The sequence below is a fragment of the Salvelinus namaycush genome, chromosome 9 (genome assembly GCF_016432855.1).
Source record: "Salvelinus namaycush isolate Seneca chromosome 9, SaNama_1.0, whole genome shotgun sequence".
NCBI classification, from domain to species: domain Eukaryota; kingdom Metazoa; phylum Chordata; class Actinopteri; order Salmoniformes; family Salmonidae; genus Salvelinus; species Salvelinus namaycush.
The window spans coordinates 17,469,286-17,488,184 of record NC_052315.1 but is presented as its reverse complement, the minus strand read 5'-3'; the positions used below and the strand labels follow the sequence as shown (position 1 = coordinate 17,488,184).

Genomic DNA, 18,899 nt, shown 5'->3' with positions numbered 1-18,899 from the left:
CTTTGTATAGAAATTACCCATAGAAACAGATCTAGAATCAGCAAATTGCAAAAGGACAATTTTAATCCTACTACTGATTTTAATTGCGAAACTTTGGAACAGAAGTTACCTGCACTTCTTGCCAGGTTTCAGGCGACACTGGATGCCCACAGATTCCTTGGCGCTTTGGCAGCAGAGGTCTGTCTCGTTGTGGCCCACGTCACACTCCTCCCCCTCCTCCACGATCTGATTCCCACAGATGGGCTGATCACTGACTGACAGGACAGAACACATATAGCCACACACATTAGCTCATTTCAACACTGCTGACTCATGTAGATGTCCTGTAGTATCTTCATAAATGATTGGAATAAATCAGATCCAGAGAGAGAGAGAGATAGATACAGAGAGAGACACACACAGAGAGAGACACAGAGAGATACAGTGCCTTCAGAAAGTATTCATACCATTTGACATATTCCATATTTTGTTGTTACAGCCTGAATTCGAAATTGATTAAAACCTATTTTTTTATCTCACCAATCTACACACAATACCCCATAATGACAATGTAAAACACGTTTTTATACATTTTTGCAAATTTATTGAAGATGAAATAGAGGTGTGAATACTTATGTAATTAGATATTTCTTTGAGTCAATACTTTGTAGTAGCACCTTTGGCAACGATTACAGCTGTGTACACCTGGATTGTGCAACATTCACCCATTATTCTTTTCAAAATTCTTCAAGCTCTGTCAAATTGGTTGATGATCATTGCTAGACAACCATTTTCAGGTCTTGCCATAGATTTTCAAGTAGATTTAAGTCAAAACTGTAACTCGACCATTCTCTGTCTTCTTGGTAAGCAACTTCAGTGTAGATTTGGCCTTGTGTTTAAGGTTATTGTCCTGCTGAAATGGGAATTCATCTTCCAGTGTCTGGTGAAAAGCAGATACTTGTTGCCTTGTTGCAAACAGGATGCATGTTTTGGAATACTTTTATTCTGTACAGGCTTCCTTCTTTACACTCTGGTTAGTTAGGTTAGTATTGTGGTGTAACTACAATGTTGTTGATCCATCCTCAGTTTTCTCCTATCACAGCCATTAAACTCTGTAACTGTTTTAAAGTCACCATTGGCCTCATGGGAAAATCCCTGAGCCGTTTCCTTCCTCTCCGGCAACTGAGTTAGGAACAACGCCTGTATCTTTGCAGTGACTGGGTGTATTGATACACCATCCAACGTGTAAAAGTAATAACCATGCTCAAAGGGATAATAAATGTCTGCTTTTTATGTTTACCCATCTACCAATAGGGGCCCTTCTTTGTTAGGCATTGGAAAACCTCCCTGGTCTTTGTGGTTGAATCTGTGTTTAAAAATTCACTGCTGGAACTGAGGGACGTTAAAGAGAATTGTTAAAGAGAATTAAAGAGAATGTGTGGGGTAAAGAGATGAGGTAGTTTTTCAAAAATCACGTTTAACACTATTATTGCACACGGAGTGAGTCCATGCAATTTACTATGTGATTTTTACTCCTGAACTTATTTAGGCATGCCATAACAAAGTGGTTGAATACTTTTGACTTAAGCTTTTCATTTTTAATTAATTTGTAAGGTATTGTGTGTAGGGAAGTGACAAAAAAATCTACATTTAATCCATTTTAAATTCAGGCTTTCACACAACAAAATGTGGAAAAAGTCGATGGGTATGAATACTTTCTGGAGGCACTGTAGAGAAACAGATCACTACATGCTATTGATGTCCTCTTTTCCACAGAGGAGGTCTGGTTTGTTTAGACCTACATGTAGAGCCTCACCCACAAAGCAGTCATCCTTCTTGACTTTCAGGACTCGGCTGATATGCTTGATGCTGCAGGGAGAGAACTTATCGTTGTTCTCCCGGACCTCATTGGTAGCGTGAGGGAACATCAAGAACCTGCCTTTCCCTCCAGAAGAACCCAGGTTCCCACAATCCAAACCTTCATCATGCTGAGAAGCAAATACAACACAGAACATAAAGGTTCTACTTCACAGTAGAATGAGCTCAAGAAGTTTTGTCTCCTTCTAGTACAAGATTATGGACATTGGGGCCCTCATATTCAAACATATTTATGTAAAATTCAATAATTTCCACCAGATGAAAAGGAAGTTAATACTGAATATCCTTTTTCATTAAAAGTAAGACTATCGGAGGGATTTGTATGGGGTGATTCTGGGAAAGCAACTACTGAACTCATTGTAAAAAATTAAGAACAAATTATTATTTACAATGAGGGTTTGGCCAGGGTACAACCCGGATGACGCTGGGCCAATTGTGCACCACACTATGGGACTCCCAACCACGGCCGGTTGTGATACAGCCTGGAATCAAACCAGGGTCTGTAGTGATGCCTCTAGCACTGAGATGCAGTGCCTTTGACCGCTGCGCCACTCGGGAGCCCCCAAGATGTAACCTTTATTTAACCTGGCAAGTCAGTTAAGAACAAATTCTTATTTATGACGGCCTAGGAACAGTGGGTTAACTGCCTTGTTCAGGGGCAGAAAGACAGATTTTTAGACTAAAAAGGACTCTCTTTATTGCTGGATACAAGCGCTTGTTAACTTAAATGAAGGTAATTTTAGGAGAGAGACAAAAGTGCTGTGTCACTGTAGGCCATGGTTCTGGAAGAGGAATACAATGTTCTCATAACAAACGACACACCCAGGACAGCACAGATAGATACAGCCCTGAGGTCTTCTTCTCTGAATCTCTCCAAGACCAACTTTCTCTGATTATCTACCAGAAGAAATGACGAGGTCCGATCGTTCATGTGTTTAAATCTGCTGTTGAGATGTTAATGTAGACTGGGAATGTAATCACTTAGAACAGTTTAAGGGGCAAATAAACTATGTGTAGACAAATGACTTAGGCCCCTTTGTTAGGTTCCTCTCTCACTCTTCCCTCTCTCTTCCCTCTCTCTTCCCTCTATCTCTCGGAGGGCCATGCTGTCACATTAAGGATAGCAAGAGGGTTTCCAGACACTATGGGACTATGGGAGAGAATATCATCACCAAAGTAGGCCGAAGGCCTGGCCCCCTCTCTCCCCTCAGACCCCTTACCTCCCCCTTCCCCCTCATCATACATCTCAGGTGAAGCAGGCCCTCTGATCTCTCTGTGCCCTATCCCATCCTCCATCTGGAAACAATGAGGCATGCCTGTCAGTGTACCCGGGGTACCGCACCGTTCAGCCAAGAACCTGCTGGATTTATAAAAGGGCCACAGACCGACATGCTGTAGCAGAACTAATCTGTGCAGGAACGCCTGGGAAGAATCCATTGCTGCCTATGGAAGTGTGAATAACATCTCTGGGGGAGCAGGGTATAGGGAGGGGGGTGGAATGTTGGCATTTGAGGCAGTGGGAGAAAGGTCGTAGATGGTGCTGCTGGTGGTTATGGAGGGAAAGTGGGTGTGTGGGGGGGTTGCTGTAAGGGGTACCAATAATGGGTGGCAGGCAGCCTATCAGTTAAGATAAGAGCATTGAGCCAGTAACCAAAAGGTTGCTGACTCGAATCCCCAAAACGATTAGGTGAAACATGTGCCCTTGAGCAAGGCACTTAACTCTACTTGCTCCTGTAAGTCGCTCCGGATAAGAACATCTGCAAAATGACTCAAATGTAAAAATGTAATGTTCTGCAAACAACACCTTTGGAGAGGGAGAAAATGGAAAGCCTCCCATTTATGGCAGGCTTTCAAAATAATGTGTAAGCTAGTGAGTGAGCATGTGCCAAGACTTTATAACATACAGTGCATTCGGAAAGTATTCAGACCCCTTGACATTTTGTTACGTTACAGCCTTATTCTAAAATATATTCAATTGATTGTTTTCCTCATCAATCTACACACAATACCCCACAATGACAAAGCTAAACCATGTTTTTTGACATTTTTGCAAATGTATTCAAAGTAAAATAATTTACACATTTACATACGTTTTCAGACATTTACTCAGTATTATGTTGAAGCACCTTTGGCAGCGATTACAGCCTTGAGTCATGTGTGCTTAAGGTTGGTGTGACGCTCGTCGGAAGAATTTGACCAAAGCGCAGCGTGGTACGTGTTCATGCTTCTTTATTAAAACCGAACACCAAACAAAACAACAAAAGAACAACGAACGTCATGTTCTGAAGGCTACATAGAGCTAACAAAAACAACATCCCACAACCTAAGGTGGCAAAACAGGCTGCCTAAGTATGATTCCCAATCAGAGACAACGATAGACAGCTGTCCCTGATTGAGAACCATACCCGGCCAAAACATAGAAACACAAAACCTAGAAATAAAGAACATAGAATGCCCACCCAAATCACACCCTGACCAAACCAAATTGAGATATAAAAAGGCTCTCTAAGGTCAGGGCGTGACAGTTGGTGTCCTGTTGGAAGGTGAACCTTTGCCCCAGTCTGAGGTCCTGAGCACTCTGGAGCAGGTTTTCATCAAGGATCTCTGTACTTTGCTCCGTTCATCTTTCCCTCGATCCTGACTAGTCTCCCAGTCCCTGCCGCTGAATAACATCCCCACAACATGATGCTGCCACCACCATTCTTCACCGTAGGGATGGTGCCAGGTTTCCTCCAGACGTGACGTTTGACATTCAGACCAAAGAGTTCAATCTTGGTTTCATCCAACCAGAGAATCTTGTTTCTCATGGTCGGAGAGTCCTTTAGGTGCCTTTTGGCAAACTCCAAGCGGGCTGTCATGTGCCTTTTGCTGAGGAGTGGCTTCCGTCTGGGCACTATACCATAAAGGCCTGATTGGTGGAGTGCTGCAGAGATGGTTGTCTTTCTGGAAGGTTCTCCCATCTTCACAGAGAAACTCTGGAGCTCTGTCAGTGACCATCTGGTTTTTGGTCACCTCCCTGACCAAGGTCCTTCTCACCCAATTGCTCAATTTGGCTGGGAAGAGTCTTGTTGGTTCCAAACTTCTTACATTTTAGAATGATGGAGCCACTGTGTTCCCCAGATCTGTGCCTTGACACAATCCTGTCTCGGAGCTCTACGGACAATTCCTTCGACCTCATAGCTTGGTTTTTGTTCTGACATGCAAACATTTGTAAAAACCTGCTTTCGCTTCGTCATTATGGGGTATTGTGTGTAGATTGATGAGGAAAATTGTTATTAAATCTATTTTAGAATAAGGCTATAACGTAACACAAATACTTTCCAAATGCACTAATCATTAGTAATGCTGAGCGATTAGTGCTTTTTGAGATTGGTTCGGTTTGGTTCGATTAATACATTGAATGCACTATGCATTATGTGGGTTGAATGCTGTAACAACACAGAATAAAACAATGAATAAAAGTCCCATGATGGTAGTGACTGAACATTACTGCTTATCACTTGTTAACCATAATTTGTTCACATTACTTAACTTTTTTTTATTTTTTATTAAGTTGTTGTGTATATTACGTTTGTTTTATTTTGTCTGTGGCTTATTCTGTCTGACAAAATCACAATTTTAGTAGCAAATAAGGTGTAATTCTTTGACTGCTGAATACCAACGATCAATCACTTAGGTCATTTATTTTTAGGTAGAGATACAGTACCTTGGGAAGCAACTGCTCTCTGTCCATCTATCCCTCTATATCTCTAATCCTTCTGTATATTTTATGTAGCAGGCTAAAAGAAACACACAGACTGGACAAGTAGGTTTTCAATGGATTATGGTCATTGTAATTAATTACCACGTTTTCTGCTCTGAACTATGTAGAATATTGGCCTGTGTGGAAATTACAACTCCCTTTTACATTTCACAGTATGGGCTTGAGCTCATTTATCTCTACAGAAACTGCACAATGTGCGCATACAGCTCACATAAAAAAAACTAACGAAATTAAATAAAAATAATTGAAGGTCAATTACATAGGTAAATTAGTTGTTTAAAAACAAAACAAATGCCCATATTTTTGTTAATCGCTCAACACTATACATTAGTCAATAAAGACCAACTTTTATAACATCGGCAGCAGTGAAGTGGATCATTTGCTGATTTCTTCGGGAACAATGCAAACAACCACGTAGCGTTAAGTGTGCTCAATACGTGGGAAATGCAGAACTGACAGATCATTGGGATTGGTCATGCTACATATACACACTCACAACAAATCCTGTTTTACCAAAGGCCAGGGCAGGAAGGTCTTCCTTACAACAACAACAAAAACGAAAATCACATGGTTTTTGGACAAGTGTGAAGTTTCACGTTAACTTTTCACGTGTTTTTCCCTCACGTTTATCTTCACACTGTCTGCTCTCCCATCCAGGGACTGACAAGGACCTACCCTGCTAAGCTTCAGAAGAAAACCAGCAGTGGGATGTAGGGTGCTATGTTGCTGGAATTAATACACTAAAACTAGCAAATGAAAAAAAATACCAGGGTAACATAACCAAAGATAGGGAAAATTGTAGGAAAGAAGGAGTCGTTTTATTTAATTACGCTATTATAAACATTTTTAAAAAGCACTGAAAACTATTTTTGGGTATCCAGTTATGATACAACCTGGGCGTCTGTAGTGATGCCTCTAGCACTGAGATGCAGTGCCTTAGACCGCTGAGTCACTCGGGAGAATAGTAAATGTGTTTAAAGTTGAGGGATGAGGCTGGAGAAATGCAACCACTCTCAAATCAATAGACTACACTATGGATGCAAGGAGACTATGCCATCCATGATATAAAAATTATAGTTTTAACCATGGTTTTAGGCTATACAATGTTTGTATACATTTACTTTGTTTACAAACATTGGCGTAAATGTGGAGTTTTCTTTCATGTGAACCTGCAAATTAGATTTTCACATGTGATTGATTTTCACATGTCAACCTACAATTCCAAATGTGAAAGTGAGATTTTTTTAACATGTGAAATGGCATATCCGATTCTCTGATATGAAAGTCTTAACATGTAAAACTGCAAAAACATGAAAACATATTATTCTCCTCACATGTGAAAAGGTGGTGTTAATATTTAACATTTAATACATATGTTTCACATGTAAACCTTAAGCTCAACATGTGAAAACAGCTATTTCACATACTGTCTGAACTTCAAAACATAAGAACGCCTTTGCGCACAGGGGTTCAAATCCTGCAACGAATGAATGCAGAGAGCTGCAACACGACCGGTACAACAAAAAAGGTAAAGTGATGAAATTACATGTATCAGTAAAATAACACCAAATATCAGTAAAATAACAAGTAAAGGAAAGTGCTAGGACTCCAATGGGGGTAAAACATTAAGGATAGCCAAGGGTGATACTGTCCAGAACTCACAGGGGCGCCCAGGCTGTGGCCCAGTTCGTGGGCCAGGGTGAGCTGAACGTGTTGGGGGGGCAGGTACTGGCCGTAGTTCTGCAGCGTGATCAGGCCCGTGTTCAGACTGGCGTTGCTACCATCCCGCATGAGCGTGTGTCGCGAACAAATCCCTCCCCAGTTCCCTGAAATATATGGGAAAAGTAAGGAGAGTAAAGATAAGGTATGAATAGGGTCTAGACTTGATACTATCATTTAGGTGAAAGGGCAATTTCCTTGGCAGAATGTGTGCAGTAGACAACATGTTCAGCGCAGTATAAATAAAGCGTGAGAAACCTCAGCTGCAACTGGGTTGCTTAACGTCATGAACGTGTTAGTTGTTACTAATGTGCAATTTTTACTGTAATAGCTGTGTTATGGCTGTCCACCCTTCACTATATGCTTACAGTATAGGTTGCATACGTGACCTTGACCTTTCTCTTTAACACCACAGGGCCGTATTTATGTTTTATTGAGGTTGTCCCCAGCCCCCTAAATATCAATGAAAGTATGGACAGTATGGACGTTTATCATATATGCGCAGTCACTTTAACTATACATTCATGCACATATGTACATACTACCTCAATTGGCCTGACCAACCAGTGCTCTCGCACATAGGCTAACCGGGCTATCTGCATTGTGTCCCGCCACCCTACACCCACCACCCGCCAACCCCTCTTTACGCTACTGCTACTCTCTGTTCATCATATATGCATAGTCACTTTAACCATATCTACATGTACGTACTACCTCAAATCAGTCTGACTAACCAGTGTCTGTATGTAGCCTCGCTACTTTTATAGCCTCGCTTTCGTATATAGCCTCGCTACTGTTTTTCACTGTCTTTTTGTTGTTTTTATTTCTTTACTTACCTATTGTTCAGTTAATACCTTTTTTGCACTATTGGTTAGAGCCTGTAAGTAAGTATTTCACTGTAAGGTCTACCTACACCTGTTGTATTCGGCGCACGTGACAAATAAACGTTGACTTGATTTGACAGGCCAGAAGGCAGGCTAAGTTCTCACTGGGGCAGATAAAAGCCTCATGGCCAGATGGGTCTGTGTATAGGTGACTTGCCTTAACTTGTTGGCTTATATAATGCTCCTGCACTGCATGCGATCCCACCGGCCACCAATTACAAACAGCTGGCCTTTTTCCTCACAGAATGCAGTACTATGACATCATCTTTCAGCTAGCCCACCACTCATTTCAGAGAGGCCCGTTTTGTTACAGTATGTGGATCATAGAAAAGCTTTGGTCATGGAGCTGACATGGGCTATAGGAGTTGGGAGTTAACCTTGGCTTTAAAAAAAAATACATGTTTTGTTTATTTTATTTTTTAAATGTAACCTTTATTTAACTAGGCTTGGCTTCACAGTATGCACTAGATATATTTGCAAAGGGGCACAGCCACTATTGCCACAGGCAAAGGATATTTGCAGCTTAGTGAGCGAAGGACAACACTTATGTCCAATTCTATTGTTCCCCAGGCAATATAACCACCTCTAGTAATACAACTCCCACTACTACTACTACTACTACTACATTACCATTATAGTCATATACACTGAGTGTATAAAACATTAGGAACACCTGCTCTTTCCATGACAGACTGACCAGGTGAATCCAGGTGAAAACTATGATCCCTTATTGATGTCACCTGTTAAATCCACTTCAATAAGTGTAGATGAAGGGGAGGAGACCGGTTAAAGAAGGGTCTTTAATTATTAGGGATAGCCCCCTTTTTTCAATATTTGCCTAAAATGACATACCAAAATCTAACTGCCTGTAGCTCAGGCTCTGAAGCAAGGATTTGCATATTCTTGGTACCATTTGAAAGGAAACATTTTGAAGTTTGTGGAAATGTGAATTGAATGTAGGAGAATATAACACAATAGATCTGGTAGAAGATAATACAAAGAAAAAAACTACCAGTTTTGGCAGCAGTGTATGTGCAAAGTTTCAGACGGATAACATATGTATGAGCGAACTAAATTACATTTAGTGTGATGTCACCCAGGTACATTTGGGCAAATCGTGAAGGAGACATTAGCATTCATATTAAATTTTTCTGCAAGAATATCGTCAAATCTGTATACTTGAACTTTGATTTCCCAGTGTTAGTAGCCATATTATAAGTTCAACATTTGCAAAACAACCAGTTTTCATAACTTCATAACTGAATATTCTTATAATTTTTGTCCAAAAGGAAAAGGCAGGCTGTCGTACAAGGTTAGTAGCTACATTTTACGACAGATACAGGGTTTCCGGATACTCCTGTAAAGCCCAGCTCATTGGCTATCCATCTAGCTTTGTTTGACCCCAATTGGTGCTTATTTGACAAAGTTAGAGTCGTTCAAGTGAAGATCGCCCGTGTCATCGGCGTGCCATGAAGGCGTTGCTCTCAGACCAAATAGGGTGTCCTACAGGTTATACTACACCCCTAATTATATAGTGAAGTCTCGTTACATTCAAGGATCTGAGGAATACATACGAACGGGATTTGACTGGTTGAAACAACGTTTAGGGTTAGATTTTCACAGATTCCTTTCTTTGGAAATTGAACGAGTGGAAATACAAAATCGATCGTGCATGCTATATGGACCTTTTGGGGATATGAAAAAGCATTTAATCTAACAAAACGACACTTCATGTTATCTCTGGGACCCTTTGGATGATAAATCAGAGCAAGATTTCAGAATGTAAGTACACATTTCACCTTCTGAGGTGAATTTATCAAACCTATCGCAGTGAAAAAAGTGTTTTGTTGTTAGGAGCTCTCCTTAAACAATAGCATGGCATTTTTTCACAGTAATAGCTACTGTAAATTGGACAGTTATATTAACAAGAATTTAAGCTTTCAGACGATATAAGACACTTATATGTACCGACATTTGTTGTTTCTCTAAAATCTGCGATCGTGACACAAGGCGCTGCATGATTTACAACTGGCCCGTTGACAGGACGCCTATCCCTATAAAGCCTTGAGACAATTGAGACATGGATTGTGTATGGGTGCCATTCAGAGTGTGACTGGGCAAGATAAAAGATTTAATGAGGAAAACATTTAATTTAATTCATTTTAGAATAAGGCTGTAACAAAATGATGAAAAAGGAAGGGGTCTGAAAACTTTCCAAATGCACTGTATATATGTATATATATTTTACAATAAACAAAAACATACATAGACAGAAACAATAGACAACTTAACAATTACACAAACATTAATGACATCACACTTGCTCAGACCAATGCTCAGACATCAAACTTGCTGAGACCCATGTTCCCATTGTATCCACACCCAATGTTGTTTCGAATGCTTGTAAGAATAGGATTTAAAGTGCGTTTCAAGTTTGATTCAGTGCTATTCTTTAACTTAGATTTTGAGTTGAAATGGAGACGTGAATACAACATATCTGTAACGACCTGGGTGTCGGGGGGTGTGAAATCAGACGCAGGAACAGCAGAGCTTCAATACGGTGATTTTTAATGCCCAACCGGCAAACCAAAATGTCCAACACGGACTTACTGGGTGTCATAAACACCTGTCTACAAACACGGGAGACAAACCCAGTACACAATACAAATAACCACTCCCGAAATCCAAAGCTACAGACGAACAATCCCGCACAAAGAAGCGTACGGGCTGGCTGACTAATAAAGCCACACTAATTACTAATTACCTAAACACAGGTGATACGAATAAACACATAAGGAGGGGGAGGAAAAAGAGTCAGTGGCAGCTAGTAGGCCGGTGACGACGACCGCCGAGCGCCACCCGAACGGGAAGGAGAGCCTGCCTCGGTTGAAGTCGTGACAATATCAGTTATTAATTTGTAGACAAAATGGAAATAAATCCAGACTCAATGGCACCGATGGAGCTATCCAAGCAGAAGAAACACCTCCTTAAAATGTTGATATTTTCTTGCCTTGACAACCAAACAAAATTCAATATCACTTTTGCAATTCGTTAGATAGCCTGGCCTATTAACTTGTCAACAAGTTAACAAATTGTATGTTGGATTAACTTCTCCATCTCAACCAAAAATAAAAGTTAAAGAAATTCAATAATAGGATTAAGCCAGTGGCTCAGATCTAACTAATCAAGCAGTAGAAACATCTCCTTAATTTTTTTTTACCTTTAGTTACCTTGTCAAACAAACACAATTAATATTACTTTTGTAAGACAGTAAATAGCCTAATGTTAAGGCTATTTTACAAACTAATTAACAGTATTTATTCAACCTTAAAATGAGTAATACATCCATGACCACATTTTGAGGTTACTTTAACAATAAATGTCTTCTTATATAATCATATAAAGTGTGCATGTTCAGGGTTACAGGTCTGTGGAAATATTCACAATTGCTGTAATAATCTGCAGAGAATCTCAAATGGCATTGATGACTTGCACTGTGTACTTTCATGTAATCTCAACTGCAATCCAGGTAATTTGGTTGTTCTATTAGAGGAAGCACAGCGATAACACATTAAGTTGTTGTATAGTATAGGGACAAGTATAGGGACAAAGTGGAGGAGCATTTCAGCGGGCCAGACCCAGGCATATGTGGCAGGGGCTTCTAACGGTCATGGGTTACAAAATGAAAGCCAGTCACGTCACGGACAACAACATTGCCCTACAGGACGAGCTAAACACCTTTTTCTCCCACTTCGAGAATAGCGACTCTGAGCTGCCGAGGAGCCCCTGAGGACAACAAGGGCAAAGTGCTAATTCAAGCATGTTAACCCTCGCAAGGCTGCCGGCCCAGACAGTATCCCTAGCCGCACCATCCGAGCATGTGCAGACCAGCTAGCTGTTAGGTTTCCTGACATTTTCATCTCTCTCTAGCTAAGGCTGTTATCCCCACCTGCTTCAAGATGTCCACTATCATCCCCGTGCCCAAGAAAGGGAAAGTAACTTAACTGAATGACTACCGACCCGCAGCACTCACTTCTGTCATCATGAAGTGCTTCTAAAGTCTAGTCAAAGACCACATCACCTCTTACCTCCCTGACACACTCGACCCTCTCCAATTCACCTACCGCCCTGACAGATCCACGGACGACGCAATAGCCATTGCACTGCACATAGCCCACACACTGATCAAAAGGAATGCACATGTGAGGATAATGTTCAATACCATAGTACCCTCTAAGCTCATCACAAAGCTCACGACCCTGGGACTGAACTCCTCCCTATTGTATGCAACTGGGTCCTGGACTTCCTGACGGGACGCCCCCAGGTGGTAAATGTAGGCAACATTACCTCCTCCACACTGATTCTCAACACGGGGGCCCCACAAGGGTGCGTCCTCAGTCCCCTCCTGTACTCCCTGTATACCCACGACTGCTTGGCCTCACACAGTTCCAACTCCATGATCAAGTTCATTGACGACAGTAGTGGGCCTGATTATCAACAATGACAAGACAGTCTACAGAGAGGAGGTAGGCACTCTGACAGCATGGTGCCAGGTAAACAACCTCTCCCTTAACATCAACAAAACAAAGCAGCTGATTGTGAACTTCAGGAGGAACCAGGCTAGACACGCCCCCATCCTCATCAACAGGGCGACTATGGAGACAGTCAAAAACTTAAAGTTCCTCGGAGTAGACATTTCCGATGAGCTGAAATGATTAAACCACATAGACACTATGGTGTAGAAGGCACGGCAGCTACTCTTTAACTTTGGGAGACTGAAGAAATTTGGCCTGTCCCCGAGGGTAGGCTATTATTATTGTTTCATTCACTTCTCAGTTCCCCCCCCTGCTGCTCCCACTATGGACATTCTACACCCTGTGCATGTGACCCTGTGCATGTGACTAATAAACAAATCTAATCTAATGTATTCTTGTATTCCCATTTAAACTTTGACACCTAAACCAGAAATCAGATAGATTTTCCATTGGAATTTGGTTGTGCTTTTAGATGGTTGACAACATAGTGAAAACACATTGGGAATTCAACAAACTTTTGGCTGTCTTTTTGATTGAGTGAAAATAGGTTGAACTCTCACTGATCAACATATCTACCAAATATTACCCAATTCTCCACGTTGAAATAATGTGGTGTGCCCAGTGGGCTATATCTTAAACATTTGAATCGGGGAACGATGCTTATAGGTGAATCGTCACATCCCTAGTACAAAGGCAAGAACATGATCAGAAGTTCTGTAAATGTATTTGAGCATTTTATCATTGCTGTATTACTGTAGAAACGTTTCAACACAGATCCCAAAATTGCTTTATGTGATTGAATGATGTGAGCGTGTTGTTGTTTTTTACAGCGCACGTGGCCCATTTACTCTCCATTTCACCCCTTCTATTTCTCGATCGTCATAAGAGAGCCTCACTAGATCCAGGTCCTCACTGTAATGTTGTGTGTTACTGTGTTTGTCCAAGACTGTGAGAGAGTATGTGCTGGTGTAGATTTGTAAGGGGTGCTTGTGTTTGTCAGTGTATTCATGCTTGGATGTGTGCATGTATGTGCATGTTTATGCATGGGTGTGTGTGTGTGTGTGTGTGTGTGTGTGTGTGTGTGTGTGTGTGTGTGTGTGTGTGTGTGTGTGTGTGTGTGTGTGTGTGTGTGTGTGTGTGTGTGTGTGTGTGTGTGTGTTTGTGCTGTGAGTCTATGTGACTAATAATAGGAGGCATTCATCAGGGATCTTTCTAAGGAGGAGAGGAGGACGAGGGGGACACAAACCTAAACAGAGCTGATTGCAGTTGGCTTAGCCAAACCACAAGCTAGGCTCATAACAACACTGGTGCCAAAGCCATGCTCTTTCTAAGTAACTCATCCCTCTGAATAGCCCCATTGGCTCAATTCAGAGAGTGAGGATGCGTACAGCATTCTTAATGGGCCTGGAGATGTTGAGGTTGGCAGCCCGGCCTGTATGGGGAGTTCTCCAAGCGAAGCATGGCTGCGTTGGCTATGCTCACTCAAGTAGGGGCTCCTTTTGATGCTGATCCTTAATTGCCTTTTGATCAGCCTCAAAGCCATGGGAATCTCTAGGACTTGTGTAATTCCTGGAAGTCATGTGATGCTGAATCCCACAGGGATGAACAATCTCGGATTAATGTACATTTTAATAACAGGCCCATCCACAAAGCAGCATGGATAGGATGCTTAAATTAGAGGTAGCCCTAACCCACAGATATAGGATCAGATTACCATATCCCCAGTACTAACCTTACATAATAACCTTGACTAAATAATATATGACTGACTGCATCCTTGTATTGGCAGGCAGGTGAAAGAGGGCAGCCTTGTTTTGCAGCTCAACCCTCACTGTTCACTGACTACACTCTTGGAGGTGATCCTTCTAAAGTATGTCCATCAGCAATCAATAAAACAAGCTATTGTATTAGTGAGAGGCCCAGGGGGACACTGTTCTGTGTCAATAAAACTATGAGAGTTAGCCTCTGATATGTTTAGCAGACTCCAAACCTCCTTTCCCCCAAATATACCTGCAACAGCTCATTGGTGCTGACACATTGTTTAACAGAGTTCTTATATAAAAGACATGGGTAGCACGTGCTGGACAGTGTTGGACAGGCCTGATACCCAAAACATACACATCAGGCCTTGGGACTGTTATAGGGGAAATGAGACAGACTGGGTGGTAGGGAAGTGTGACAGGAGTTTCCTTGGTCTTGTTCATTATTTGCTGAGTATAAAACAAATTAGACATTATTCTTAAAAGATGGTGGTAGTGGTGGTGGTGATGGTAGTAATGTTAGTAGTGGTGGTGGTGTATACCACCCTGCATCCCACTGCTGGATTGCCTCTGAAGCTAAGCAGGGTTGGTCCTTGTCTGTCCCTGGATGAGAGACCAGACGGTGCTGGAAGTGGTGTTGGAGGGCCAGTAGGAGACACTCTTTCCTCTGGTCAAAAACAATATCCCAATGCCCCAGGGCAGTGATTGGGGACATTGCCCTGTATAGGGGGACGTTAAATGGGTGACCTGACTCTCTGTGGTCACAAAATATCTGGTGTCCTGGCTAAATTCCCGAACTGGCCCTCATACCATCATGACCACTTAATCATCCTCAGCTTCCTATTGACTCATTCATTCCCCTGTAACTATTCCCCAGGTTGTTGCAATTTGTCGGACATGGACTACAAGGAGTTGAAAGCGTTCCACAGGGATGCTGGCTCATGTTGACTCCAATGCTTCCTGCAGTTGTGTGAAGTTGGCTGGATGTTCTTTGGGTAGTGGACTATTCTTGATACACACAAGAAACTGTTGAGCGTGAAAAACCCAGCAGTGTTGCAGTTCTTGTCACACTCAAACCGGTGCGCCTGGCACCTACTACAATACCCTTCATCTACACACAGTGCCCCATAATGACAAAGCGAAAACAGGTTTTAGAATTTTTTGCAAATGTATAAAAAATGTTACACAGAAATACCTTATTTACCCAAGTATTCAGACCCTTTGCTATGAAACTCGAAATTGAGCTCAGGTGCATCCTGTTTCTATTGATCATCCTTGAGATGTTTCTACAACTTGATTGGAGTCCACCTGTGGTAAATTCAATTGATTGGACATGATTTGGAAAGGCACACACCTGTCTATATAAGGTCCCACGGTTGACAGTGCATGTCAGAGCAAAAAACCAAGCCACGAGGTCGAAGGAATTGTCCTCAGAGCTCCAAGATAGGATTTTGTAGAGGCACAGATCTGGGGAAGGGTACCAAAAAATGTCTGCAGTATTGAAGGTCCCCAAGAACACAGTGACCTCCATCGTTCTTAAATGGAATAAGTTTGGAACCACCAAGACTATTCCTAGAGCTGGCTGCCCGGCCAAACTGAGCAATCAGGGGAGAAGGGCCTTGGTCAGGGAGGTGACCATGAACCCGATGTTCGCTCTGACAGAGCTCCAGAGTTCCTCTGTGGAAATGGGATAATCTTTCAGAAGGACAACCATATCTGCAGCATTCCACCAATCAGGTCTTTGTGGTAGAGTGGCCAGACAGAAGTCACTTCTCAGTAAAAGGCACATGACAGCCTGCTTGGAGTTTTCTAAAAGGCACCTAAAGAACTCTCAGACATGAGAAACACGCCTGTTGTAAATTAAAGGAGAAGAAGACTCTCTCACCCCCTCCAGTATTAACTAAAGGAATGTTCTTTGTTAACAGAGGTTTCCCGCCTAAACTCTAACACGTCCTAAAGCGAATACTGGAACAATATTTCTAACATAAGAATGTGGGGAATGGTCAGAATGGATCTAAAGAATAATCATGTCATATGGTTGTTATTTTTTTATGTAAGTAAAATGGTTATAAAGGAAATACTGTAACTTGAAAAGTATATGCACCACTTGTATGAAGTCTCCATCCTTAACGTTGTATATGAAATATAAAAAATGATGAACATGTTTATGTAAAGATAGGAATGTGATTTTAGGAGCCATAAGAACATTTTCCTCCTATAAAATTTACACAGTAAGTAGCCACGCCCAGAGTGAGGTCAGAGAGTGTGTCAGCCTGACGGAACCGTCCCTGTCTCTCAGAGTGCATAAAAAGATTGGTAAAGAAAGTAACATTAGACCAGAAAAACATGAAGCGGTAGCTACACGTTTGAAATGTTTGGAACTTTGAACCTCAACACGAGATGAAGAAAATAAACTCACTTTCCAGACGAGAGACGCGTGTAGAGCTGCAGCTCACATCCAGAGTGGCTTGAACCCTGAATACCAACACGATTTGGAGAAGAAAACTCCCCTCTCAGACAATCACTGGTACAGCTGATTAGCTGTTCTAAGTCAAATATCTAGGAAAGCTCATTTAAGTGGGACCATCCTACTACTCTTCTCAAATCACCATAATCTACTACTCCCGTCACCAATGGGAACCGTCGACACGGATGGCTAGTTTATCTTCCAAGGAGCATCTTCAGAGTGAACAACAGTAAAAGAAGGGGGAGGGGTGAACAACCCCTTTTGGACAATCAGAGCCTTACAAGCGTGCCGTGGAAAGGCCAACAACCTTCCTAAGAAGGACTGGTTCCGACAGAGATAAACGGCGAATGAAGGCATTCACACGTAAATACATTCATGATTTCTTCCTCCAAACGGACGGCAGTTCGTGTGCAAAGTATATGATTACTGTGAGAATAGTTTCTAAAATGTATCAACGATGGGTCACTCTCTCTCTCTCTCTCTCTCTCTCTCTCTCTCTCTCCCTCTCTCTCTCCCTCTCCATGTCATTGTGTAAAAATCCACCATATTGTGTCAGTTCGTCGGGGACATTTTCTTAATGTATTAAGTGTGTATGTTATCCTGTGTTATAATTTAGTTAGCTAGTAAATAAATAATTAAACCAATTTGTGTAGTACTGAATCATAAGTAAGGCTGGGGTTTTTGAAGATCCAAGGAGGTTACGACTGTTCAGAATTATGATATTTCTTATAGTGGATATTATGTTGAAGATTTGATGTTGTTTCAAAGGTAGAAATCCAATATATTTTGTAAGGTTTTTCTATCTTGAAAATCATTTCAAATGTTATGAATCACTTGTTCACTAAATGTTTTTGCTCATATTACATTCTTTCTACCTTCTGAAAATATCGCTCATTTTTTGTGACAACTGATGCGTCCTCTCCTTCATTGTTGAACTGCATGTAACTGTGAAGACAGTCATCGATCTACAAGTCATTTTGCATGACGAACAACCCCAGGCAATGTCAGTAGCCTAGTCAAACGGTGCACTGTGCCCAGCTTCGCGTGCTGCCCAGCGGCCTGTTCCTGATCTGCGCGTCACCTTGAGCATTCAAATGCTAAAGTGGCTTGTGTGATATTAGGCTTTGTTAGTTGAGTGACAACCTATGTAATTTACTAAGTCATTGTTATCTATACGCTGTTGATAATTGTTTTTTACTGTAATAAAAGTAACTCTCAACTGGCTTTACTTGCTGAACAGAGCTTACAATAGATTTTATTTTGATTATTGAGGATCACCAACAGCAATATTTGTTTTGCTTTAAACAATCTGTGAATATGGTTATTTTTAAATTTACAGAGTAATGTTCATAATTTCATAATGAGGACAGCAATGACTTTTGCTAGGCGCACCGCATGGCGAAAGCGAGGGGAGAAAGAAGATCACTCTGTAAAAAATGTCCAAACGGTAAAAAACATTCTATTTTGAGATGGGGGGTGAAATCCAAAGTTCTCCTATACAGTTGAAGTCGGAAGTTTACATACACCTTAGCCAAATACATTTAAACTCAGATTTTCACAATTCCTGACTTTCAATCCAAGTAAAAATTCCCTGTCATAGGTCAGTTAGGATCATCACTTTATTTTAAGAATGTGAAATGTCAGAATAATAGTAGAGAGAATGATTTATTTCAGCTTTTATTACCTTCATCACATTCCCAGTGGGTCAGACGTTTACATACACTCAATTAGTATTTGGTAGCATTGCCTTGAAATTGTTTCACTTGGGTCAAACATTACGGGTAGCCTTCCACAAGTTTCCCACAATAAGTTGGGTGAATTTTGTCCCATTCCTCCTGACAGAGCTGGTGTAACTGAGTCAGGTTTGTAGGCCTCCTTGCTCACACGCTTTTTCAGTTTTGCCCACACATTTTC

General features: G+C 41.4%; 1 protein-coding gene across 1 annotated transcript in view; it reads right to left on the bottom strand.

Moving 5' to 3' along the window:
• Positions 1–18,899, bottom strand: part of si:ch1073-396h14.1 (disintegrin and metalloproteinase domain-containing protein 10) — a 60,614-nt gene that overhangs the window by 4,371 nt on the left and 37,344 nt on the right. Inside the window, exons 9-11 of the mRNA XM_039000333.1 lie at positions 7,283–7,446; positions 1,796–1,967; positions 110–254 (exon numbers count right to left, since the gene is read on the bottom strand). Coding sequence (XP_038856261.1) covers positions 110–254; positions 1,796–1,967; positions 7,283–7,446 — 481 coding nt within the window. The remainder of the gene's footprint in view (positions 1–109; positions 255–1,795; positions 1,968–7,282; positions 7,447–18,899) is intronic.